General features: G+C 48.0%; 1 protein-coding gene across 4 annotated transcripts in view; it reads right to left on the bottom strand.

Annotated features, from left to right (window-relative positions):
• HK1 (hexokinase 1) overlaps positions 1-27,630 on the bottom strand; it is a 71,167-nt gene that overhangs the window by 19,464 nt on the left and 24,073 nt on the right. For 3 of the 4 annotated variants that reach the window (XM_089897582.1, XM_022590752.2, XM_022590753.3), the window contains exons 3-9: positions 20,623-20,771; positions 14,743-14,862; positions 12,237-12,332; positions 11,520-11,619; positions 11,223-11,406; positions 3,776-3,931; positions 929-1,162 (exon numbers count right to left, since the gene is read on the bottom strand). In XM_089897582.1, the coding sequence (XP_089753708.1) occupies positions 929-1,162; positions 3,776-3,931; positions 11,223-11,406; positions 11,520-11,619; positions 12,237-12,332; positions 14,743-14,862; positions 20,623-20,771 (1,039 nt within the window). The remainder of the gene's footprint in view (positions 1-928; positions 1,163-3,775; positions 3,932-11,222; positions 11,407-11,519; positions 11,620-12,236; positions 12,333-14,742; positions 14,863-20,622; positions 20,772-27,630) is intronic. The other variant, XM_089897583.1, reaches the window with a different exon arrangement.

The following is a 27,630-nucleotide window of genomic DNA, read 5'->3' as shown; positions in this document are numbered from 1 at the left end:
AGCTGTCTTGTCCAAAACTTAGCCAAGAAATTTAAAAAAAAAAAAGATGGCTAACTGCATTATCAAGAATTTTACAAAAACTCTAAGAATATAAAGAAATAAAATTATGAACCTGGCAGATAATAGCAGCTAACTAGCTCAAACCCTATCCCCTCAGCAACACTGAACTATTTCAGTTTAAGTCAATCCTTATTTAACTCTTACTAGAACTGGGTATGAAGGCACAGGATCTGCAAGGCCACTTCACAGGCACATCATATATACAATGGGAGAAATACCTGAGATCCTGTACAAAAAAATCACGTCGCAGGCAGTTCTTGTTAAAATTCGGAACATGAAGACTTAGAATTCACCTTTAGCCTTTTTAATAGATTCAGGCCATGTCCTTAGGGGCCACAGAAGGCTTTTGACGCTAAGGCGTCCAATACACAAGAAGGCAGCATCAATGGGGACCACTTAACAACTTAATCCCTCTCTGTCTCTCAGATGCAAAGCATCAACAAGTTACCCATTTTTAAAAAGTACTATCTGAGGGTTTAAGGGGCTTTAGAAACTCATCGGAGCTTCTAAAATAGGAATGTGGGCACTACACCTATGACCCGAGCTACAGTGAGGATGAAGGTCCCTGATGAAATGCAGACAAGCAAGAGAATTCAAGATACAGACATATTCCACCCAGTGCTCCTGGCAGCTATAGAAATCTCTACCAAGACTTACGAAATGAGGAGAGATGACAGTGCAGTGCAGAAGCAACACCAGGGCTGAGGGCTGGATATTTCCCCAGGTGGGCAACTCTGACCTTTCTGCCCAGAACTACGTATTATCTTGTCTGCCAGAAACCTTCACTGGGTGCAAAGGTCTGCCCTCTGGAGAAAGTCCTTAGCCCAGGTGGGTACTGAGTGCCAATTATAGCAAAGGGCAGACTCACTGTGGGTGCGTCTTGTAAAGAGACCCGTCGACACCAACCGTGGTCCGCAGCCTGGGTGTGCTCTTGTTATCTCGAAGACGATTCAGGATGGCGCCCAGCGTCGCAGCCACTAGGTTGGCAGAGCGGAACGAGACAATGGTGCACACGTGCTGGACCGAAATACAGTCGTCATCAGATGGCTCCACTCCCAGGCGGGTCAGGATTTCTCTGGCATTGTGGAGGCCTTCCTTATTCCTGTGAGGTCAGAGGCCAATACTTGTGAGTTAAGGACCACAGCAGGCAGTGCAAAGCACTGAGGTTTGAAGGTCCTGGAGAGGTGAACTCACCGTTCACCATGTGTGTATGACATGGGATAAAGGCAGTCAAATGCCTGAGAAGAGCCTGAGAAAGGGTCTCCTCCATAAGAAGTCAGGAGGCAGCGAGAGGAAAAACTGTACTAGGCTGGGTTATGACATGTCAGGCAAATGGAGAGAAGTGAACAAGCCAGGCCACATGGGCCCTGAACAGGTGGAGAAATAGATGCTTCCACCCCAGGGCTCAGTGCCCAGGAGGCCTTGGGGAAATCTCCTGCTCTTTGGGTCTGTGAGTTGCCCCTGCATTCTTACACATTCTTCCTTGATGTCTTCCAGTCAAAATTTTAATTCGCTGCATACACACATTCTTTGTATATCTTTTGCTGGATTCACTCCAGTGTATAGTTTTATTACTATTGTAGATGTGGTCTTTAAAAAAGAAAAGAAGCTATATATATTCTTTATACACACACACACACACACACACATATTTTAAATATACCATATTAAGGTAAAATGTTAACAGTGGGGAAAACTGGGTGAGGGATATGTACTATCTTTGTAATTTTTCTGTAAGTCTAAAAATATTCTAAAATAAAAGATTTAAAAATATATACATATTTTAATTACTGTCAATATATAGAAATATAATTAATTTTTGTATCTTATCTCCAGATATCTTCCTAACCTCTCCTGTTATTCTAATCACTTGTCTAGATATTTTTGGTGTTCCATACAAACAAATACGATCTGCAAATAATGACAGTTTTACTTCCTCTGTTTTTGATTCTTATGCCTTTAATTTCTTTTTCTTTCCTAAAAAAAATTTGGCTAAGGCTCCAGGACAATGCTGAATAGAAACAGGTGATACTGTCTTGCTCCTGATTTTAAAGAGAATGCTTCCAACATCTGCACTGGTAAGATTTTTTTTTTGAGATAGACTTTACTACAATATAGATGCCTTCTTGAGCTAGTTCAAGTGGGTTTTGTTTCTTGGTAACCTAAGAGCCAACACCAGAAACAGGCCCAGAGGAAGGCAGGCATTTCCTGACTTTGTCAATGATTCCGAAGACAAACCATGAGCCTGTTTCTCCCTCCCCTCCCAACAGTTGACCAGGTGACTTGAGAAGAGAGATGACTGGAAACTCAGTAGTGTGCCTCCCTATTGACTGTAGCTCTGTACCAATTGCTCCTAAAGGAGAGATCCTAGGACAAATGCCAGGACTCGGATGGGAAATAAGAGTAAGTTCAGATAAACCCCTCTCCACTTACATTATAGCCAGAGCTATGATGCCACTGGCTCTGAATTTCTAGGACCACAGTAGGGGCAGTGGGATGACCGCCTCATGTGGAAATGAAAGGGCATTTCTGGCACCAAGCTAGCCCTATCCTTAAACAGGTGGCCATGGGCTTCCCTGGTGGTGCAGTGGTTGAGAATCCACCTGCCGATGCAGGGGACACGGGTTCGTGCCCCAGTCTGGGAAGATCCCATATGGAAGATCCCATATGCCGCGGAGCCATGGCTGCTGAGCCTGTGCGTCCAGAGCCTGTGCTCCGCAACGGGAGAGGCCACAACAGTGAGAGGCCCGCGTACCGCAAAAAACAAAACAAACAAACAAAAAAAACAGGTGGCCTTACACAGCTACGTGGAGTCTCCTGAACCAGGAATAGAACCTGGTGGCGCACGGAACTGGCCACAGGACAGGAGCCCTTCAGATGTGGAGCCGCCTGACTACACCAAACTGCCTGGCATCAAGTTCACCCAAGGCCTGCAAATAACTGTCGAGGCAGAGAAGTCTGGGTTTCTTATGTTGAGGCCAAAAGGTAGCAGCCAGGGGGCTGGCTGGACTATCCTTCTATGTCTATCTGTCCTATCTCATCTGTTAACCAATGTCTCTCAAACTTGTGCCAGGGAACACCTATGGCGGTGAACAAGTGAGAGAATGTGGGGGCCGAGACAGAGTGGGGCGGGAGGAGGCAGAGGGTGTTTCAGGCACAAGGGAAATTTGGGAAATGACCAGTTACCCAAGGTGAACTGGGTTTTCTTTAATATGCTAATGAATACTGTACTTCTCTAAGTATTTTCCAATCCTATTGGTCACAGAACCCTTTTTTCAGGGAACACCTAATGATCTTGAGGTCACTATGTTTCCCTGGAACATTGTCTGGAGAAGGTCCTGATATCCCAAGGGGGAATTAACCGAACCTGGGCTCAGTCAGCTCCTGTTCACCAACAGGATTCTAATCAGGTAGGGGTGTGTGTGTGTGTGTGTGTGTGTGTGTGTGTGTGTGTGTGTTGCAGAGTGAAGAAGAGGCTACTTTCATAACTAAACCATCCACAAAGGATTTGCTGCTAACTAAATGGCTCTTTAATGCCACCAGGTACCCGCAGGGAGAGCAGCCCAGGATGGGTGAGCTAAGAGAGAGGGGAGACTGGCCCAGAAAGCCCTGACACTCTTGAGAAGCCCAGCAAACCAGGACTTAAGTGGTAACAAGGGACCTGTCGTTCTTCTCTGTCCCACACCCCCAGAAAGCCTTGAGGGGAGGCACCTACTTTTCAATGGCTGACACGTCACTGGTGTTAAACTTCCCTCTGGTGAGCAGCTCCGGGGTGATCCGCCCTTCAAATAAAAGGCCCTCCTTGGCCATCTTGACCAGGATCAATCGGACCAGCTCGCCCATGTACATGCCACTGACCATCTTCTCAAACCTGCAGGAGAAAAGCGTCCAGGCACTTGTCAGTCATTCTTACGTACCCACCAGTGGGGCAGCTCTTAAAGGGTGAGAGAGACACAAAAGGAGAGGAAGGCACGGCCCAACCCCTCACAAGCTCACATTCTCACTGGCAGGCAAGACCACGCACTTGTGTGATCAAACAGCGAGCACACAGCAGGGGAACAGGGGTCATCCAGACCCCACCCCCACCCCCAGGGTAGGAAACAGGAGGAGAGCACCAAGGGGCAGGGGCCGGCAGGGAAGGCTGCCTGGAGGTGGGGAAACATAAGAATTTAGATTGGGGTTGACGAGAAGGCCCCCAGACAGAAATGAGCAGAATATGATCATCTCTTACAAAACTTTATGCCTTACTTTTTATTTTATTTTATCTTATTTTTATTTATAAATATATATATATATTTATTTATTTATTTATTTATTTATTTTTTTTTTTTTTGTGGCCATTCCACACGGCTTTCAGGATCTCAGTTCCCCGGCCAGGGATTGAACACGGGCCCCAGCAGTGTAAGCGCAGAGTCCTAACCACTGGACCACCAGGGAATTCCCAATGCTGTACTTTTTAAAGGGCTTTCATTTTCATCACCCTATCAGGGAGCTCTCCAATTCCTGTGGGAAGGTGGCCAGGAAGTATTCTCTCCATTTTCCAGCTCAGAAAGGGAAAATGTCTTCCCCGAGGGAAGATGACAGGGCTGAAATTCAGCCTTTCCCCATGGGACCTCTGTCGCTGGTCACCTCCCTGGCATCCATGATCTTCTCCAGCCAAAAGGACCAGGAATGTGCTTTGGGGAACTCACTCCTTCCCCAGTGATGGGCCCCTACACTCCAGGAGAGGGCTCCAAGTAGCTTAAAACCAGTCAGCTCATCCTACTGCTCCGGCCACATTCAGCCACAGGCCAGTCCCAGTGGATCCGCTCTCCTGCCTCCCTTGGGAGGTGTGGTGGGAGGTGTGGGCTCTGTGGCTGCAACAGCATTTTGAGCCCAACACTGCAGGGGAGAGGCCGCCAGGGACTGGGGCTCGATGACATATCTGAGCCAGATCCAGGTCCCGAATCCTGGCTGACCAAGGGCCAGGAGGAAGCCCTGAGCAGGACAGATAAGAGGCAGGTCCACATCCGGGCAGCCAGCCTCTCCTCTGAGGGAGCCCAGCTGGCACACCCAGAGCTGGCCGTGACACAGCAAAACAATCTGTGCCATTCAGAGCCAGGCCCAGGAGCCAGGGATGCTGCTGGGACCTGAGCACGCGGCCCTCCCCAGCCCCAAAACAAGGTGCAGAGAAACACTAGTTCTCATTGTTCTGCTCTGGACAGGACCAGACAGGACCTCCCCAGCCACAGCTGTGTTGAGGATCCCTGGCAGGAGAGCACCCTTCTGAGTCCTAGCTGCCCTGCCCAGTTGCTGCCCCAAACACCTGTGGGAACAGTCTGTGTGCAGCCTAATCTGGAGACTCAGAGCAGAAAGGAGCCAGACTGCCTGGGCTTAACCCCAGCCCTGACACTTACTGTGTTACTTACCTCTCTGGGCCTCAGTTTCTTTACCTGTTTAATGGGCCTCGTGGCAGGGCCTACCCTTAAGGTTGTTGTATGGAGGATAGGGATTGAAATAGGTAAAGTGCCACGGTGCCTGATTAATGAGTGCTGTGGCCCTGGCTATGTGTCTCATACTTAACTAAGCACCTTATATGTATTAACTTGTTTCATCCTCATTACAACCCTATGAGACAGACATTATCATTATCCCCATTCCACAGATAAGAAAGCTGAGGCATAGTAGGATGAACTGGGAGACTGGGATTGACATCTATACATTAACATGTATAAAACAGATAACTAATAAGAACCTGCTGTATAAAAAGATAAATTAAATACAATTCAAAAAAAAGTATTCATAACATGTTTACAGAAAATTTTAAAAAAAAGAAAACTGAGGGGGCTTCCCTGGTGGTGCCGATGCAGGGGACACGGGTTCGTGCCCCGGTCCGGGAAGATCCCACATGCCGCGGAGCGGCTGGGCCCGTGAGCCATGGCCGCTGAGCCTGCGCGTCCGGAGCCTGTGCTCCGCAACGGGAGAGGCCACAACAGCGAGAGGCCCGCGTACCGCAAAAAAAAAAGAAAACTGAGGCATAGAGAGGCCCATCGTCACAGGGCTGATAAGTGGCAAATCCACATTTTTAATCCAGTTGAATCCAGACCCAGATTCTATGCTCTAATCACTGTGCTGTTCTGCCTCTCTCATAGACACAGTATCATTGAATGTTACCTGTATTACTGTCGCGCTAGCAGCCACCAGCCCCACCCCTAACCCAGCCTGTGCTTGTCCACCTCCAGCTCACTTCCTCTAGGTAGTCTGCCCCCCTGTTGGGCAAGCATGACAATAGGCAGGTTCTTCCCCCTTCAGATGTACAAAAATCAGCCTCCTTGCCTGACACCCCTCTACCCACTGCTTTTTGCTCTGCCATCTGGAGACATTCAGAATGATCTGCTCCCCTTTCTACACGATGGTCTCTTAGACACATAGATACTGCCATCCCCCTTTCCAGATAAAGGAAGCCCGAGGCCAGGAGCCTGTCCTTTCTCAGTCCCCAGAGTCCCTGTCAGAGCAGCAGAATGAGGAAACAGCACTTCTCATGAGCCTCCAGTGAAACCAAGCAAGTCGTGATCCGCTTCTCAGCAGTCAGGTGCCTACAACCACAGGCCGGTGGGCAGCACCACGGTGTTGCAACCTCACTGCCTGATGGTGGGCACAGGCCTGGGGGAGACTGGGAAGCGGGGGGGGGACCATATTCAGACAGGAAAGCAAGGACTTGCACGCCGATCAGGAGTTCCCTTGGCAGCCAGGGTCTGCCCCGACAGGCAGCGCAGGGACAGAGAAGGAAGGTGAGGTCCGTGGCCACCTAATGAGGATTAGAGCTGCCGAGAGATTCCATGCAGCAGGCAGAGCCACAGTAAGTAAGCAGGTGTTTGGGGGATGACTTGAAAAGAAGTGGAGTTACTCCACCACCATTCAGGCCAAAGAATTTTCCAGACCAAACCTTCCTGCTGTTATGATCACTGCTACTGCTGTTTTGTGGGGTGGTGTCTCCTTTGTTTCGAAAGATGTGAGAAGGAATCACAGGGAAATGGGATTCAGAATTCCAGACAAAACAGAGAAGAAGAGCCAGAGGCCCAAGAAGACAGGAAGAGGAGACAGGGAATTTAAAACGAAAGAAGGTAGGGCTGACATCTGCAGTAGGAGACAGGTATGGGACCAAAACAACAAAGGCCCAGGACGGAGGGCGACAGGGAGGAAGGCCATGTCTGATCCTTTTTAGAGAGAGACCTTCTAGCTTGGGGGCTAGGGTGGGGTTCCTGAATACTCAGGGCCATTCCCCCGTGGTCCTGAAGCAGCCATCACCAATGAAGGCAGGAGCCACTGTGCCACTACCCCTCCTGTCAGCCATGTATGGTCAGTACTCAGTAAATGCAAACTTCAGTCAAAACAGATGAGGGTGCACAGTGGGCTAGAGCCCACCTGGACACAGAGCCTTTACAAAGAGCTAACACACCTATGTTTTCAACCCCGGTTAAAAACTGGAATCACTTTTAGGCTCCTGAAGACAGGCCTCAGCCCAGGCCAAATGAATCAGAATTGGGAGGGAAGGTCGGTAGGGTGGGAGGATGCCTGGGCAACAGTATGCTTTTTAAAGGGCTCTATGTAATTCTTCTTTATTATTTTATTTTATTTTTATTTTTTTGGCCGCACCACGTGGCTTGTGGGATCTTAGTTCCACGACCAGGGATTGAACCTGGGGCCCCAGCAGTGAAAGCACAGAATCCTAACCACGGGACCACCAGGGAATTCCCCTTTTTAAAAAAAATTATTTTTTTTTAATGTAATTCTAATGAAAAACATTCCTCTAGGGGACTTCCCTAGCGATCCAGTGGTTAGGACTCCATGCTTCCACTGCAGGGGGGCATAGGTTCAATCCCTGGTCGGGGAACTAAGATCCTGCACGACATGTGGCACGGCCAAAAAAAAAAATAAAAGAAAGAAAAGAAAAACATTTCTCTAAAAGGTTAATAGAATGAAAGCTCCATGAAAACGCGTTGTATGTGTGTTTTGGTTTTCATTCCTTTCAGTCTATTTTGTCACTTCCATATCCACAGTGCCTAGAGCAGGACCTTGAGGATAGTATGCTCTTGGTAAATATTTTTTAAATTAATGTCAAAGGCAGAGAAACAGATGTTGATATAGATTATTTGTTTGGGGGTTACCTTCCTATTTGAGCAGTGGTGCCATTGATCAAGATGGCTCAGGATAAACTATTTATGTAACAATAACTTGGTAATAGTTTGTCAATGCTTACCAGATACCAGGTATTGCTAAATGTTTTACATTCCTTATATGATTTGATCCCCAAACATCCATATGATATAATTGTATTATTTCTATTCATTTTAAAGATAAATGAACTGAGGCTTAAAGGGGCTAATCAATACATCAGATGCCAAAACTAAATGTATGATAGAAACAGAATCTGAACTTAGAGACTTACATAGACTTAATTACATAGACCAGGACCTAAGATATACTTGGGTTACAAAATAAATAAAGAAAATTATCATAAGAAGCAGAAAGCCTAAATACATAAAGAAGCATGTACTATAAGTTTTTAAAATGTTAAAAAATTAAAATAAAAAAATCTATTCCTGAAAAAAAAAAAAGAAAGAAAAACATTCCTCTAGACCATCCTTGATGATTTTTGTTCATAAATGATGAGATGCCTCTTAGACATTCTGGAAGCTCACTATGCAAAACATGTACTTTCCAACAGGACAGACAACCCCAAACTTAACCCAGATTAAACCTCAACAAAGAGCCTTGGGCCAGCTTTGCCCTATCCCTGTAGCCTAGTGCCTTAATTTCCCCATCAGTCAAATGAAGCAAACACCTTTCCCTTGGAAAACAAAAGGGCTTTGAAGAACTTGGCATTGCACAGAAGACATAGGGAAGACCCCCAAAATCAGGCAGAAATCTAGGAGACCAGGTAAATTTACTTTGGCAAAGCACTCTCTGGCCAATAGCCTAGTTCTAGGAATATATGATACAACTCAAGCATCTGTCATCTCTTTGGAACTGTTCCTACCAAGACCTGACCTATGGTAATCAGTAAGCAGGGAAGCATATTGGAGATGGACTTTACCCCACCCTCCCTACTCTTTTATCCATTTACCTGTTTAGCCAGCCACCCATTTCCCAGTCACTCAGCCACACCTCTCATCCACCATCCATCTTCCACTCCCCCATCCATCCATCCACCCATCCTTGCATCCATCCCCTATTCATACACCATTCCAAGAATGTTTATTGCAAGCCAACTGTGAGCCCAGTTCACAGTTCAGCCTGAGGATATGGTTCAGCCCTTTAGAGAAATTCAGAACTACGTCAAAATGGAGGGCAGAGGGGCTTCTCTGTGGCGCAGTGGTTGAGAGTCCGCCTGCCGATGCAGGGGACACGGGTTCATGCCCCGGTCCGGGAAGATCCCACATGCCGCGGAGCGGCTGGGCCCGTGAGCCATGGCCGCTGAGCCTGCGCGTCCGGAGCCTGTGCTCCGCAACGGGAGAGGCCACAGCAGTGAGAGGCCCGCGTACCGCAAGAAAAAAAAAAAAAAAGGAGGGCAGAGAATCCAGGTTTCCACCCAAGCCATGTAGGATCCCTACATTGAGGCTAAGGAAACAGACAAGGGCCTGGGCCATATCTGCTCAGTTATCACAGGTAACTGCCCTACCTGCTCTGCTAAGAAGGGTGACTTCTGATTAAGTGATTGATAGTAACTACAGGTACGTAATTTCTTATCTGAAACCCCTGGGGTCATATGTGCTTGGGAACGTGGACATTTGAGGATTTTAGAGATGTAATATGTTACGTATGCCACAGAGTACAGAATAAACCCAGAGGGGCCTGAGGCAGTAGTATAATCAAGCATAGATCTCCACTGACATGTATAAGCAGGTACAGTAAATAGTTTCATGTCAGCTGGGGTCAGGTTTTAGAATTGGGTGTTAGGTCAATAGATTGAGGGGAAAAAACCTTTGGCTATCAGAGCTGGGGCTCTTTATTACCAAGCTGGTTGGTGCTTCGGCATGCAAAGCAGATATTCAACGCTGCGCCTAGGAACTCAGGAGTCTCTCAGTGAGAGACCTCATTTATTCACTACCACAACTCCCAGTGGAGGGGGGCCGGTCATTTACGCAATTCCATTAACTCAGGTGGAAAGCCCAGCCGCCAGCCTGGGTAATAGGTAAAACAGGTTTCCAAATGACAAATCAACTCCCTGACAGCATCTCTCTGACATAGGATAAGGGCTGTTAAGCCAAGAGGGTCAATGAACATCTCCCAGAGGGCTGACAGCATCCAACTCCAGGATAAGGCTGCTGGGAGGTCGATCAAAGAGAGCTGGCAGCACGCTAGCATCACAGAGAAATATGAGTGTGCACTTCAGGAAACAAGTAGCTCAAAGGAAGCAATGCCCACACCAGCCTGAATAATATCTCTCATACTTCTGTAGCCAGAGTTCCCCAAGGCCAAAACCCACTTGCCCCAGAAGTCTGATGTGATGTTCTTTATCAGCTCTGACCCATCTGCCTATACGTGACATGGAAGAAGGTCTCACCAAGGTCTGCACGACTCACATGGCTCTCACGCACTCCTCTGCATGACAGGTATTTGCATGTGTGACTTCCCTCCCCAACTAGACCTTAAGTCGTAGAAGGGAAGGTGCTACTTTGTATCCCTGGAGCCTAGCACAGAGCTGGCACATCCTAAGTGTTCAAGAAATGTGTGCTGAATGAACGGATGGCCTCTCCCACCCTGAACAGCAACCCTAGTGAGGACAGCATATGGAAACGCTTTTAAACCTTAGCTTTGTGCTAATGACTCTGTGCTTTTAATTTTCAAAATGTTTTACAAGGACACAATAACAGTGTAATTAAACAAAGAGAAAATCATTTAAAATATGCTTTTTGATCCCTGGTCGGGGAACTAAGACCCCACAACCCGCTCCGTGTGGCCAAAAAAAATTTAAAAATAAAAATAAAATAAAATACGATTTTAAAGCTGCAGAACTCACAGCTGTGTATCTCTCCAAAGAAGTGAGAGACAACACACACTTGATGGGCTTTTCCTTTTCTGATCACCTGGCTTCCTGCCCCTCTCACCTCCCACCCCAAATCTTCCGTTAAGTGTCCCCTAAGTCCTCTATATGACTAGTTAGAAAGGGTGGGACTCACAGCTGCTTCCCGGGGTTGAGTGAGCCCCGGTCAATCTCCCGGTCAAACTCGGTGCGGATGTCCTCCAGGGCCCCGTCGTCCCCGAAGGCCCCCCACTCGGTGTTGATGCACATCCTCCCTTCGTCGCCTTCCACCAGGTCGATGTGCCTCAGTTCCTCCATGTAGCACGCGTTGGTGCCCGTGCCTTGGAGAGAGAGACCAGATCAGAAGCTGTGACCTCACGAAGTCATGAGAGAGGAGGCGGTGCCGTCTGGAAACACCGGCTTCAGGAAGGGACGAGGACACGGTGGGCGTTACCAATGATGAGGCCGACTTCACACTGCTGGTCGTCGTAGCCACAGGTCATCATGGTCCCCACAGTGTCGTTCACCACAGCCACAACGTTGGCGTCATAGTCCTTGGGGTAGAAAAGGGGGTGTCACCGTCCACACACACGTGGAGCAGAGATCACAAGCTTCAAGACAGCCTGGTGGGAGGGCTCCTATTTTCACAGCCGCCACTGCCCCCGTGGGCGGTGCTGCTTTCATTACTGCTGGCGCTCAAATTCACTGGATTAGAGCGCAGTGGTCACGCTGTGGAGACGGCAAGGTGCCCTTCATTATCTGGCTTAAGATTCTTTTCAGAATGGACTTTACTCACAGAGCCACAGCCCTGTGCAAACCACCCCACTGCATCCATGTTCTTTCTGCACTTGATGCAACACCGGCAGGCTGCACTCGACCATGCCAGCCCCCTGCACAGCTGCCCTCCTGTTGGAAGGAGGCCATCCCCTGCCCAAGGGCTTGGCTCTTTGGGGCAGCACCTCGGACAGCTCTGCTTTGAACCAGCCCCGACCTTCCAGACCGAGAACTCTCACCACTCACCTGCCTGGGTCTTCAAGGACTGCCCTCCCCCCCACCATGTGATGGCTCAGGCCATGCACTACTGTCCCCTGAAAGAGCCTTGGTCACACAGCCTTCTCCCCACACCCCCCCACCTCCGGGTAGTCAAGGCAAGTGGCCAGTGAGAAGTTACCCCGTGCTTTTTGATGGCTTTCTCAAGCAGCTTCACCACATCCGTTCCCTCCACTCCACTTGCTTTAAATCTCTTTGTCCAGGTGATCAGGATGGCCTGCAAAGGAGAGCAGATGGGGTTGGAAGAGGGCTGGGAGGCCCCCGGAACCCCCAGATCCCTTGGGGGTCTGCTCAAGGACAGTGACAGAAGCGGAGGCCCAGAGGGGACAAGAGGTTCACTCCAGATCACACTGGGTAACAGAGCCAGACTCTGTCCCATCTCCTGTTTATCCATCCACACAATGGATTTCTCTGGGGGCTGCCATGGGGAAAAAACCTGCAGCTCATCCTCAAATACAGCCAGTGGCTGGCCAGTGCCGTGGTGTCACATGGCACACAAATCTAACTGATGTCAACTGCACAGCCAGACTTCATTTAAAAAGAGAACAAGAGAAATGCCGTTATTACCTGATCACCTTTCTGCGCTTTCAAACCAGACCTTGGTTTCCACAGCCCCAAGGAACTTTTGTCAGAGGCAAATTGGGAACAGAAACAAAATGCTAAGATAATTTTTGGCTGCTGAACTTCTAAGAGCCACGTCCTGAGATTAAAGGATAACACTGACTATGTATGATTCATGCCTCTTCCCCAAGTTTGGAACTTAACCGCCATTTGTAAGCGGTGACACTGCAATTTATACAATATGATCCATCTCTGTGTGTATATTAATGGATAAACATTAAGGACAGACATCCAATGGTTATTCACTTGGGAATGTAGAAGGGTAGGAATTTTTACTTTTTGCTTTACACCTTTATATTATTTCAATAGTTTTACATATTGCATCTGTATTTTTTTTTTTTTTTTTGCGGTACGCGGGCCTCTCACTGTTGTGGCCTCTCCCGTTGCGGAGCGCAGGCTCCGGACGCGCAGGCTCAGCGGCCATGGCTCACAGGCCCAGCCGCTCCATGGCATGTGGGATCTTCCCAGACCGGGGCACGAACCCGTGTCCCCTGAATCGGCAGGTGGACTCTCAACCACTGCGCCACCAGGGAAGCCCTGTATTTTTTTTTTTTAATCAAGGATACTAGAAAAGAAAAATAATTGTCCTACTTGACTTTTTCTCCGAATGGAGGAAGTCACTATAAATGCGGCAGGGTTGGGAGGGGCTGCAGTTCAGGCCCTGTAGCCTCCGGGGGGACACAGCGATGGGAAGCTTGTCCACACTGGGCTGCCCCGCGCTCTGAAAGCCACACAGCCTGCAGGATGCACCGGGAAGGGCGAGCAGCAGCCTGCAGCCGAGCCAGGCATTCCAAAAGCCCCTGGATACTCTGTTTTCTTCCCTTCAACCCTCAGGCCCCCAAAAGCCTCAGAGAACATGGTATTGCGGAAAGAATGTGGATTGGAAATCAGTAGATTTATCCTATTCCCACCACTTCTGCCCATTTCCTTGTGGGCCGTTTCCCCAACTCCTCTGAGGCCCACTTTGCTCATCTGTGGAAAAAGGCAGCTGGTCTAGATTTGGACAACTTTGAAGGTCCCGGGCAGCCTTGAGGAGTGGGCAAAGGTCTCCAGATGGATAATTAGAGCCTGTGACCCACTGGCTTCCTGGCAGGCAGCATGCCCAGTTTAGGAAGCCCTCTCCGGATGGGAATCAAGGCTGGCAGGTGGGGGGCGCACTTTTGACTCATTCTCTGCCAGGCACATCTGCCCTGCCCTGCGGGGGCTCTTGTGCCCCTGAGGACGTTCCCTCTCCACTTCTGTAATGCCTCCTTCCCTGAAAGACTGCACCTCTGGGGGACAGGCCACGTCTGCTTGCAGCTCTTTCCCAGGGCCTAGCCCAGCCCACACAGGGATGGCACTCGGGCCACAGCCACTGATGAACAAGCATACAGCCAGCATTGTCGCTTCCCAGGCCATCTCCCACCTCTCCTTGTGGGAGGAGGGGTGTCTCACCCTGTCTCTGCCCAGGGAGTGTGGCTATCAAGCCTCAGTTCTCAAAAGCAAGGGAAACTCGTACCAACAACAGGCCTTGTGAAAGGTCACTAAACCTACTTTGTTTTCCTTCCCTTGCTTGAGTTTAAGAAATGGTCCCCTCGGGCTTCCCTGGTGGCGCAGTCGTTGAGAGTCCGCCTGCTGATGCAGGGGACACGGGTTTGTGCCCCGGTCCGGGAAGATCCCACATGCCGCAGAGCGGCTGGGCCCATGAGCCATGGCCACTGAGCCTGTGCGTCCGGAGCCTGTGCTCCACAACGGGAGAGGCCACAACAGTGAGAGGCCCGCGTACCGCAAAAAAAAAAAAAAAAAAAAAAAAAAAGATTCGTCTCCAAAAATACATATATAATTAAAGCAATTAAAAAATAAACATGATTATCATGACCTTACATTAATTTCTACAAATATTTCTAAAAAATACAAGATACACAAGCCATCCTGTAAGCAAAAGGGAAAAGTAGTCAAGGGAAAGGGTTCGTTAGCATTTCCCCTATGGGGCTTCTGTGGAGCATTATAATCCCAGAATGTCTTACCTCGTCTATTTTGGATTGCCGACAAGGGAAAGAAAACGTGAATCCGACAGGTAATTTCTTGTCTTTGATTTTTTTTTTCTCCATGAAGTCTCCCAGGCACTCAGCGACATGATCAAAAAGCTGGAGGAAGCACAAGAGAGCAGTCAGGAGGGAGGAAGGGGACTTAGCGTTTCAGGAAAAATGTGAACAATTCTCTGCCCCACACAGAGAGGAGCACGGCTACCCCAGCTGCCCATACCCAAGGCACCCAGTGGCCCTGCATGAAAAGCCATGCTGGGGACTTCCACTGCAGGGAGCACAGGTTCAATCCCTGGTGGGGGAACTAAGATCCTGCATGCCTCACAGCACGGCCAAAATAAAAAGAAAAGCCATGCTGTGTGTGACTAGCAAAGAAGAGTCCCTTGAAAAGAGCCTGCTTCATGGGCCACCACGGCTTAGGAAGCCTTTTAAAGGCTTCACACAGAATTGGCCTCTCGGTGGTCACTAAGATGTATTATCTGGGTACTGAGGAAATGTAAAAATAAGAGAAAATCAGCTCATCCTCCATAACACACAGGCCATGGATCACCAGCAGCCACCCAGGTGGAGTGGCCATTTGGCCCCTTCTCTGTATCTCTATCTCCATCTCTATCTCCCTCACTCTGTCAATTCCAGAAGCTCCGCAGAATACATATATATTCCTAGCCTCTAGCCCACTTGCGTGATTTCAGAATCTTCAGGTTAACAAATTTTTATTTTTTACTCAAGTATAATATGCATGCAAAAAGGTGCAGACATCCTAAGTATAGGGTTCACTGGGTTCTCACAAGCTGCACCCACCTGTGTCACCAGCATCCAGATGGAGAAACACAATGTTATCAGCACCCAGACACCCACCTCGTGCAGCCACTGTTGCTGCCACCCAACCCAAGGGCAATCGGCAGCCACTCTGACTTCCACCACCCTCGATTAGTTTGGCCTGGTTGTCTACTACGTATAAATGGAACAACAGGGTGCACTCGTTGGTGTCTGCCTTCTTTTCCTCTACACTATGTGTGTGTCATCCACGCTGTGTGTCTCTGTAGACTGCTGATTCTCACTGCTGCACAGTATTCTATGGTGTGACTATACCACAATTTATTTAGTGGATTGCAATTTAAGTTTGCCAGCTCCACAACATGTGGCCGGGATATGTATACATATCTTAGACTCCACCAGAAAGAATCCAGAACACTGTTTCCCTAGCCTCTGCGTGAATACTGTCAATGACGGGACGCTCACCACCTCTAAGGCAACCTATTAGATCTCTCCAATACCTCCCCTCTTCTCTAAAATGTATCCAGAACTGAATATAATATTTTATATGTGTTCTGACCAAGAGGAAAGCTTAGTTGAACTAAGAACCTCCCTTTCCCTTCTCTCTATACCTCTATTAATGTAACCAAAGCATATATATGCTCTTTCAGCAACCATGCCACAGTCCAGGTAACCTCTGGTTTTTTTCACATGGCTGTCGTCTAACACAGACCATTAGACCTCCCTTGTATATGGGATTGACACAGCTAATGGAGCTTCTTTTTTTTTTTTGCGGTACGCGGGCCTCTCACTGTTGTGGTCTCTCCCGTTGCGGAGAACAGGCTCCGGACGCGCAGGCTCAGTGGCCATGGCTCACGGGCCCAGCCGCTCTGTGGCATGTGGGATCTTCCCGGACCGGGGCACGTACCCGTGTCCCCTGCATCGGCAGGCGGACTGTCAACCACTGCGCCACCAGGGAAGCCCTAATGGAGCTTCTTGAAGCCCAGAGAAGGCAGTGTTGGCAGAGCCAAACCGCACGGTCACAGGAAGCAACCCCAGCCCACGCTCCCAGACAAGGTCATCTGCCTGAAGGCTTTATTTGCAGGGTATCCTTTTTTTCCCCCCATATTAAACTTATAGTTTTATTCAGGCTTGATTTTAACAAAAGTGTCAGGGAGAGAGCCCACAGTAAAGAGTGAAGCCCACGGGGGTACGTCTCTCCCAGATGCCTGAGGAGGGGGCAGGTCCCCTCCCCTCTCCTCTTCCCTCCGCATCTAAAGGGATTTGGGGAGAAACACGGGCGGGGGCTGGTCCCCAGTCTGTGTGGGTATGTTTTGGATAAAGGGCTATGGAGGAATAAGGGACCAGCCCAGGGAGGAGTGGGGGAAGGGCACAAGGACCACCTGCCAGAATCCACAGCTTTCTGATTCCTACCTGAATTCAAAAACAAAACAAAACTAGACCACAGCAGCACCCACTCCTTCTCCCGGACCAGGGCTGTAGTTCAAAGGGAGAAGAGGAGGCGTCTTCACCGAGACCATGGTTCATTCACTCCTGGCCAATCTGCCAGGGCTCCCTGACAGATTGAGGGGGTAGAGGAAACTAAAATAAAACGTCAGATAAATTGTATAGGAGGAGTCCAGTCAAGGGCCGGGCCAGAGCGGGGCCAGGCTGGGGGACGGGGGCCTCTGCAGCCTGGGGGATCACTGCCGCCCTCACAGCCACTGTGCAGGGTCTCCTTCAGAGACCTATCCCCATCCTTCCCCAGGTGTCCTTGACCCAGCTCTAACAGTCTGACTTTCCTGCCAAGGTAAATGAAAAATTGTCAGTTTTGACTTGGGAGTCTCTGTCCCTGAGTCACGATTACTCAGGTCATGGCTACAGCGGCAACTGACTAAGGAGACACATGACCACCTTCCCCGGAGAAGCCCGGCTAAACTTCCTGCGACCTACATTTCTGAGCGATATAAACCCATTACTAAGCCCATCAGCTCGCCCCACGTCATCTGCATTCAGAAGCTCCAGGCTCCCAGGCCCTCAAGAGAGCCCGCTGGGTGGAAGGAAGGAAGGCAGGCTGCGGGCAGGAAGAGGCAGGGAGAGCTCAGCGGCAGAAGTGGATTCACAGGGCTGGGGCACTGGAAGCAGCCCCCCGCCCCCATTCAAGCCAAACACACCCACCCCTTAGTGCTCTGCTAAGGAAATGTCCCTAACCCAGGGGCGTTCCCCCAGGCTAACCCACGTCTGTGACCAGCCAGAAAGGGAAGTTACCCAGCCTCTCGGCACGCAAAATTTTAGTGTCTAAAAAACTTTTTTTTTTCTTTCCTGACAACATGTATATTTATTTAATTTAAATAAATTTAAATTATTTATTTAGTATTCAAAATTCCCAAAACTAAATAAGTGATGTTTTAAGAAGGTTGCATTTATGCTTCTGAAATTATTAAAGCTTAAAACTGCACTGAAACTTTCGAGACACCTTGTGTGTCTGTGTGTGTGTGTGTCTGTGTGTGTGTGCTTGTGTAGAGAAAGAGAGAAAGGAGGATAAAGCAAATAGTTTATTGGGAAATCTGGATAAAGGGTATAAAAAGCTCTTTGTGCTTATCTTAAAGCTTTTCTGTAAGTTTAAAATTATTTTGAATAAAAGGTTTAAAAATCTAGCAAAAATTCCTGTACATTACAGAAGACGAGATCACAACCCCAAGAATTCAGCACAATTCACAGTCTGTAAGTACGAGTTGCTTCATGGGCAAAATGGGGCCCTTGGTTTACTAGAATATTTGATAGGTCGATAAGAGATCTCAGAAAAATGGACCACCAATATTTATTGCTAATCTCACACCAAACTTCTAGACAAGAGGTTATGGTTTCACCCCTATTTTTCAACTGCTAAGCTTCTCCCTCAATCACTTGGACCTTCCTCCTTACCCATAGCCCTCACATTTCCACACCATCAAACATTTTTAATAAAAATATAAATTAATTTATTAATTAATTAAAAACAAAGACAAAACCCAGCCTATGAGTGTCCCATGTTGTTAAAACTGAAACATCTGGAGCCAGACTGCCTGGGTTCAAATCCTAGCTCTATCGCTTATGTGCTGTGTGACCCAAGGGGCTGGTTACTTAACATCTAAGCCTCAACTTTCTCGTCTGTGAAATGGGAATAATAATACCTACCCCATAGGGTTGTTGTGATGATTAAATGAGTTAAATCCAAATGAAGTGCTTAGATCAGTGACATACATAACAAGCTCTATGTAAGATTTTGCTGTGACAATATAACATTATCGTTATCACCATCATTATCATCACCATGTTTTCTCTGCAGACTGCCTGAAAGGGGCAGAGGAAGAAACAGCAGGAAACAAAGTGATCCTGGGGCTGGGAAGATGGGGACAGAGGCTGGGAGAGTCAAGATCCCAGGGGCAGCAATAAGAAGAAAGTCACAGGGCTTCCCTGGTGGCCAAGTGGTTAGGACTCCGCGCTTCCACTGCAGGGGGCATGGGTTCGATCTCTGGTTGGGGAACTAAGATCCCATGTGCCCCAACGTGGCAAAAAAAAAAAAGAAGAAGAAAGTCACTGTGGAAGTGACGCAGTAAGTGCGCACCTGAGGTGGGAGGCATCCCCTTAATTTATAAACCCTGCTCCGAAAAGGTTAGGCCAAAGCACACAGGAATGTCTGCAGCACAGGGTGTGAGTCCCAATGGTGAAGCAAGAGGCAGAGGTGGCTCGACCCAAAGACCATGGGGAACACAGTGACAGGTCAGTACTTTTGGCAAATGGAGAGAGCAGGATGCCAACCAGAGGCTGCTGGCCACCTGCAAAAAGGAGCAACGCAGCAACCACTGGGCAGGACGAGGAGACCTACTTGCTGGCAGCCTTCATGCACACACTGGATGAATGAGCCAGTCTCTGAAGCCCAGTAATGGAGGGATAGGCAGGGGGACCTCCCAGCAGGTCCATCAGATGAGTGATGCACTCTTTCAGCGGCTGACTGAAAAGTGGCCCATCTGTCCTAGGGACAGTGTCCCCTTCAGTGCTCACTGTGACATGGTCTGAAAAGCTCTGAACCCAACCCGCCAGCAGTAGGTTAAAGGCCGGGATTAGCCCTTTTCTCTAGTAGAAGGAAAAGGCAGAGAGCTTGCATCAGGTCCCACCCATGTTAATTTAGGAACAAAGTGGAGCCAAGAGAAGGCTCTGGGTCTCATCTCAAAGTCCAGCCCAGAACCAATAAGTTTTCTGGAGAACTTAGTCATGAACCTTGCCGTGAACACGCCCTCCCTAAAGCAAATATTTGCCAAGCTCTGAATAATACGTATCCTGACAACAGCCATGACTTGGGAGGCGAGCTTCAAATGGGAGCGGCCAGAACACCTGCAGGAGAAGGTGAGGAGTAGAACAGGACCCGGAAATGACTGAAAACCTGACCGGGGGCTGCCCACACCCTGATCACAGGGTCCTCAGTGAGCCTTCAGCCCATCACCCACCACGACCACATGGGGAAGCAGGGAGGGTGGACAGGCCCTTCTGAGCATGCCCACAGCCTCGACCAGCAAAGGAAAGCAGCGCTTCCGTTGGCAGGGGTTACAAGTGTGAGAGGAAGGGACGGTGACTTTCCAGGCAAGGCCCTGCCCTCGGTGCTTTCTGGGCCAAGGACTCGTAGAAGACTATTTAATCTGGTAGCCAGGAGCCCTTTATAATAGCCCTGGGGCTATGAGCTCAGATTCCTGCTGCCCCACTAGGTGACAGCCATAACCTATGAGGCCTGGGCCTTTGGTGAACTGGGTGAGGACAATGGCTTGGAAGAAGGGTTTTCACCCATGGGCTCTGCTACCCCTCTGCTGGGGAACCAACCCCTGGATCCTTAGGGAATTGATGCATTTACCTCCTCTTCGCACCCCTTACCTGAAAGTCCCAGCAGCCCCCCTCCCATCCACCAGTTCACGCACATGGTGGGGTCTCTTCAAGCAGTCACGCTCTTCCACCCAGGAGTCCTCCACTCGTGCCTATGATGGACTCCCAGTGCTTTGGGGTCTGGCTCCTGGAGGTACCCTGGGGCCTGATGCTTGGGCCACAGGGGCTGATCGGAAGGGAGCAGGGACCCACCTGGCTTCCACTGCCGTGCATGATGCTCTCCGGGGTGTCGTAAACCTCGGACTCCATATGAACAGTCTGTTTTTGCTCATGATTCACTTGCACCCGCAGAATTCGAAAGGAAGACCCGCCAAGATCCAGGGCAATGAAATCTCCCTTTTCTGTTTAGGGAGAAACAGTATCACATCAGATTCAAGCGCTCCGGGGAAGTCTCATGCTCTGCCTGCTTCTCAACAGGGTCCAGCCCCACCGCGCTGTGCTTTCGGCCAGAAGGAGTCACTCAGACCCCGTAGGACCACTGCCCCGCCTGGAAGAGTGGAAGAGAAACCTCTCCCAGCCGGGCGTCCCTAGACAGACAGCTTCACACAGTCCTGCTCACTCCTGACTATAGGAGAATGGAAGTATGGACTTAAGTATCAAGCCCTACCCATCTTTCTCTAATTTCTTACCCTTTTCCACAAATGGCTATGTTATCCATAAAGACAAAAACAGCATTTCAAGTCAGAGAAAACCCTACATCTGAGGTCCATTCCATGCCTTGGGCTCCTTCCCCATCAGCTCAGACACCAATTCCAGCTAGTCCAGAGCTCCACTGATTCCCCAGGGGATTTTGTTCTTTAATTGTGGTAAAATATACATCACATAAAATTTTCCACCGCAACCATTTCTAAGTGTACAGTTCACTGACACTAAGTACATTCACAACGTTGTACAACCATCACCACCATTCCCCAAATTTCTCATCATCCTAAACAGAGCCTCTATAACCACTGAGCATTAACTCCCCATTTCCCCTATCCCTAGTCCCAGGCAACCACGATTCTACTTTCTATCTCTATGAATTTGCCTATTCTAGATATTTCATGTAAGCAGAATCATACAGTATTTGTCCTTTTGTATCTGGCTTACTTCACCTTGCATAGTCTCAAAGATTCATCCATGTTATAGCCTGTATCAGTAGTTCACTCCTTTTTGAGGCTGGATGATACTCCATTGTATGTGTATCCATTCATCTGTTGCTGGACACCTGTGTTGTTTCCACCCGGGGGATGTTTTTAACAGAAGTCCCTCTTGGTCAGATAGGAGTAAACTGGTTTGATGTGGTTATATTCCTCAAGACCAATGTGTGCAGTGATTGGGGTGGACCTCAGTGGGACAGAGAAAGATGACGGGACCGTATGCCAAGACCAAGATACAGCACCAACGGAGGAGGCCATGATGGGCAAGATTCCAAACCATTAAGCCACTATCTAATATTCTTTACCCCAGTTACCCTCACACATTCTCCTCCAGAATCAATTAAAATCTATTAATTTTACTTCTGATGTTACATTCTCACTGTCTCACTATCTTTTCATTTTCTTGATGGTGACTTTTGAAGCATAAAAGGTTTTAATTTTGATGAAGTGCAACTTATCTGCTTTTTTCTTCTGTTGTTAGTAGTTTTGGTATTATATCTAAAAGCCCATTGCCAAATCCAAGGTCACAAAGATTCGCACCTATGTTTCCTTCTAAGAGTTTTATAGTTTTAGGTCATACATTTAGGTATTTGATCCATTTTGAGTTAATTTTTGTATATGATATGAGGTAGAGGTCCAACTTCATTCTTTTGCATGTGGATATCCACTATCAAATTCCAGCACCATTTGTTGAAAAGTCTACTCTTTCCCTCATTGGCACCCTTGTTAAAAATCAAGTGACTATAAAGTATGGGTATGTCTGGACTCCCCATTCTTTTTTCCCCAGTTTTATTGAGATGTAATTGACATAGTGAACTCTCAGTTTTGATCCACTGATCTATATGTCTATCCTTATGGCAGTACCACATTGTCTTGACTACTACTGCTTTGAAATTTTGAAACTGGGAAGTGAAAGTCCTCCAACTTTGTTCTTCTTTTTCAAGATTGTTTTGGCTATTCTGGGTCCCCTGAGCTCTTTAATTTTTTTCTTAAGTAGTGGTTGGCTTTTTTTTAAAAAAAAACAGCTTTTCTTTTATAAAGCTGACGCCATCTTTGTACTTGATTCTCCCAAGCTTTAAGCTCTGGCACACTGCTCTATTTCTGGAACTTAGAATGGTTGCCTGGTATACAGTAAGAACACAACAGATACTTGAACGAATGAGGGTGGTAAAGGAATCAGTGAATGAACCAAAGTCTTCTCACACTGAATTTCTGTTCTTACCCTCTCAAGCTCCTTGAGGGAAGAACCACAACTTAGGATTCTTTACATCTGCCCTTGGCACCCAGGACAGCCCAATAAATGCTTGGTAGCTGCTTGATCGCAAGGGTTGGTGGCCCATTCATTCATTCAAGGCAGCCTTGCTTGTTGTTCATAAAACAGGAAGCAGTTATACCGCTGGTTGGTTGGTTTTTTTTTTTTAATAATAGCTTTATTGAGAAATAATTCACCTATCACATTTTAAAGTGTACACTTTGGTGGGTTTTAGTATATTTACAGAGTTGCGCGACCATCAACACTATCTAATTATAGAAATTTTCCGTCATCCCCAAAAGAAACTCCGTACCCATTTGCAGTCACTCCCCATTTCTTTCCAAACCCCCTCGTTCACCAACAACCACTAATCCATTGTCTGTCTCTAGAGGTTTCCCTATTTTGGACATTTCATATCAATGGACTACAATATGTGGTCCCCTGTGGTTGGCTTCTTTCATCTACCATGATGTTTTCAAGGCTCACCTATGTTGTAGCATGTATCAGTACCTCATTCCTTTTAATGACTGAGTTATATTCCACTGTATTATACCACATGATGCCAATGTTTTGGGGGGTTTTTTTTTGGCCGCACCATGTGGCATGCAGAACCTTAGTTCCCCGACCAGGAATCAAACCCGTGCCCCCTGCAGTGGAAATGTGGAGTCCTAACCACTGGACCGCCAGGGAATTCCCCATGATGACGTTGTTTTTAAATTGCTCCTATCGTGACTTCCCTGGTGGCGCAGTGGTTAAGAATCTGCCTGCCAATGCAGGGGACACGGGTTCAAGCACTGGTCCAGGAAGATCCCACATGCCGCAGAGCAGCTAAGCCCATGCGCCACAACTACTGAGCCTGCGCTCTAGAGCCCGCGAGCCACAACTACTGAAGCCTGCGAGCCACAACTACTGAAGCCTGCGCGCCTACAGCCTGTGCTCTGCAACAAGAGAAGCCACTGCAATGAGAAGCCCGTGCACCGCAACGAACAGTAGCCCCCGCTCGCTGCAGCTACAGAAAGCCTGCAAAGACCCAACGCAGCCAAAAATAAATAAATAAGTTAATTAAAACAAACAAAAACAAAAAACTGCTTCTATGGTCCAAAGGAAAGAGACCAAGGGAGAAGCCGGGAAGCAGTTGTCACAGCTTTGTGGGAAATTCTGACCCTGATGTTACAGGTGGTTCAAATTAGTTTAGGGTTTTCTTTGGGCTCCCATCAGAAGCCTAACCCCTGTGGTGCTTACACTACTACTCAGTTAAAAAAATGAACTTGGTGTATGAGGTGCTTCCTCTCAGGAGGAAGAATTACTAGAACACCAAAAGCACTTTACTTAACCATCATTCATTGAGTCTTTCTGTACTCCAGTCGCTAAGTACTTCATATGCGTCATTTTACTTTTAACCCTCTCCACCCTATGAAATAGGTACTACTATGATCCCCATTCTACAGATGAGCAAGTAAAGACTGGGAGGGATTAGGTAACTTGTCAAAGCACACGGCCAGTAAGTGGCAGAGCCAGAATTTGAATCCAAAGCCCAAATTCATAACCGTTGGATAAAACTGCCTCCCGGACAGACCTCGGGGACAAGGATCCCCAAGGTCAGCATCAAAGTGATACTTCAGCACATCAGGAACAGCTACATCTCTCTTTGGGGGTCTCGTCAACATCCATGATTCCTCGCAGCTTCTGACTCTGTCCTTTTGCTTTGATCTTTAATGAAGATAACGAAAACTTCCCGTGAGCAACTATAAACCACCTGTGCACAGGGAAATACTAGGCACAAAAGCAAACACCGTGCTAGGATGAAAATATGGGTACTTTTTATTTTGTTAACATTTTAATTTAATTAATTTATTTACTGTTTTAATGGTTTTCAAAAAATAAAACCATTTATTTATTTCATGTTTTACACTGGTTTTCATCATAACTTAAAAACAATAGCTTGGGAAATTTTTCAGTTGCCAGACCGGTCAAAGGTCTCGTTTTCAGTTGAATGAAAGGTCTAAGTAAAAGCAGGTTCTTGTGCTCAAGTTCCAGGTGATGGGTCGGGCATCTCCTGCTTATTGGCGTCAGTGTCAACACACAACGGGTAAGAGCTTTCAGCCCTTCATGCGGAAAGGGATCAGGTTTCAAGCAGCACCTTTGCAGGACCCAGGCCTGAAGTTTTCAAGCAAGATAAGTGAAAATGGTCTCAGCTGCCTCTGGGTCGGGAAGGAACCTGGCCTTAGGGTGCATGGGGCTGGCCCACACTTCTGCGGCTCTGCAAGACCCCTGCCCCACCCCAGCTCTCCACTGCTCCCTTTTTTAAAAAAAAAACACGAACACAGGTCAGTAGGGTTCCAAGGAGTTAGGGTCAGAGAAGGAGACCAGAAAGGCGGCCTTAAGATGTCAGGACAATGCTAAATACTGCATACTCCACACACCTGCTAGCGGGAGTTGATGGGTTTGAGGGGGGCCGTTCCCTGAAGGCATTTTACAAGAGGTCACTGTTAAGCCCAGTGCAGCTCCTGATCTGTCCCTGAGCAGTGACCTTGATTCCAGGGTGTGTCTGTGATTGCTAAAAGAAATGGCAGTTGGCCTCTCTTCTGTAAATCACACTTGCACCTCAGGAAATGCGAGACAAATATTAACTTACCTTCTCGGTTTATGGATAAGGAAGCTCCAACCAAACCAGGTGAATGACTTGCTCACAGTCGCACCTGTGGCAAGCCCAGGGCCCTTCCCTTTTCTTAGTCACTCATGTACTTGCAAATACTGGGATGCTCCTAATTTTTTATGTATATATGTCTTATCTTCCTCAGTTGGATGATAAGCAATTTGAAGCCCAGGGCAATTTAACATGCTTACTTCCCTCCCCCAGTACTGAGTCCTGCAAATCAGTACGTGTTTGCTGCTAGTTTGATAAGAACTACCTGGGTTAGATGCATGGTCTGCTCAGTCCTATCCTCTGCCAGGCAAAGGACACCAAGGAACAACTTCTGGAAAGGGCAGCAAGACTTCTGGTAAGCTTTGTTTGCTGTCTAGCATCTCTTTAGATAACTACCCTCCAAAGAGTCCCCCACTTTGGCCATCATGATTGGTTCAGGATGGGCATGTGATCCACGTCAGCCAATCATTACCCTCTCCAAGACCACCTCTGAGACCTCTAGTTCTTAGGTGAGGTGTCAGCTAGGGCTGCCAGGGCTGTCTCTGCCACCATAAGGGAGAGGTGGCCTACAAAAGAAGCCGACACAAAGACTGAAAGAACAATAAGAGACAGATGAGTCCCTGTCAACAGAAGCCAACTTACAACTCCATCTCCCAGTTATGTGAACCTAGAATTCCCTTTCTTGCTTATATAACTTTGAGTTAGATTTTTTTTTTTTTTTTTTGCGGTACGCGGGCCTTTCACTGTTGTGGCCTCTCCCGTCGCGGAGCACAGGCTCCGGACGCGCAGGCTCAGCAGCCACGGCTCACGGGCCCTGCCGCTCCACAGCATGTGGGAATCTTCCCGGACCGGGGCACGAACCCGTGTCCCCTGCATCAGCAGGCAGACTCTCAACCACTGCGCCACCAGGGAAGCCCTGAGTTAGATTTCTTTCAGCTACAACCAGAGGCTTCTGGGTTCAATATTCTTTATTAGGCAATGAGTCCCCCAAATACCAACTTGCCCTCCATAAAGGATCTATCCTCCCCTTTACATCAGTTGGTTCCCCCATTCAGAGCTGTGGTGTCCAGTCACCCTGCTGCAGAGGCACCAGAGCTGCAGCCTATGGGCTCGTCCACATTATGTGGGGGTATTGGGGTGGGGATGAGACAGCCTGCCTCTGCTTCCCCCTTTTTCCTGCCTCCTCCCCCTGTAACATCACAGGGATGCCAGTGAATTCTGAAAAGCTCTGACTCTTTCCTCCAGGGCTAGACCTACACATTTAGGTCTGATGGGTGGGGGTCCTTTGACTGGCTGCATCAGGTGGGAAGGGGCCGCCCACAGAATTCTTACAAAGTCGGTTATTAAGTTACAATGATGATCAGGAGAACAATGACCCCCTGTAACTCGCAAGGTGGTTTGCAGGTTCCCAAAGCACTTTCATCTGATCCTCTTGACAGCCTTGTAAGGCAGGCAGGGCAGGACCATCACACCTATTTTACAGATGAGGAAACGGAGGCTTAGAAAATTAAGTGACTTCTCCAAGGTCACAGAGATAATAAGCAGCAGAGCCAGAGATGAATCCAGTGTTCTGGGTTTCTATTTTATTTTTTCCTTTAAATTCAAGTTCAGCTTCTTTTTGCAGCAGTTGGCTTCCCTCTAACTTCCTCTTCAAATCTTTGGCCTCAACCTTCCTGCCGGCCGCTGCTGAGACTTCGTCCCACATTTCCCATTTCCACTGAAGCCAGAAGAACTGCTCTTCTAGAGAAGGCTCATTAAACAAAACATCTGAAGGGCCCCCGGCAACTCTCCACTTTCTAACGACAACCATTATTACCAGCAAATAATGGAAAACAAACACGGGGACAGATGTCTCTCTTGAGTCCAGACCTGCGCTGGAATACAGGGCAAACAAAAACTCTGCTTTCATGAAATGCCTACCTTTGCTCTGCTCCATGAATTAATTCTGTACATGAGACACAAAGCCTTCCCTCCTGTCTGCAATCCAGCTAGTTGATGAGAGTTTATACCTTCGTCAGAAACCCACCCAGAACGCTAGACATTCAGATTTCATGGATGGAGAGAATTTCTGAGACAATCCAACCACCTTCCCAGATAAGGAAACAGGCAGAGAAAGGTAAGTGACCAGCCTAAATGCTGTGGAAAAAGGAAATATTTTCCTT

The sequence above is a fragment of the Delphinapterus leucas genome, chromosome 16, assembly GCF_059928025.1.
Source record: "Delphinapterus leucas isolate spDelLeu-1000000601 "Yukka" chromosome 16, BTC_Dleu_Yukka2, whole genome shotgun sequence".
Lineage (NCBI taxonomy): Eukaryota > Metazoa > Chordata > Mammalia > Artiodactyla > Monodontidae > Delphinapterus > Delphinapterus leucas.
The sequence above is the reverse complement of the archived record's forward strand: the minus strand, read 5'-3'. Positions and strand labels throughout refer to the sequence as shown.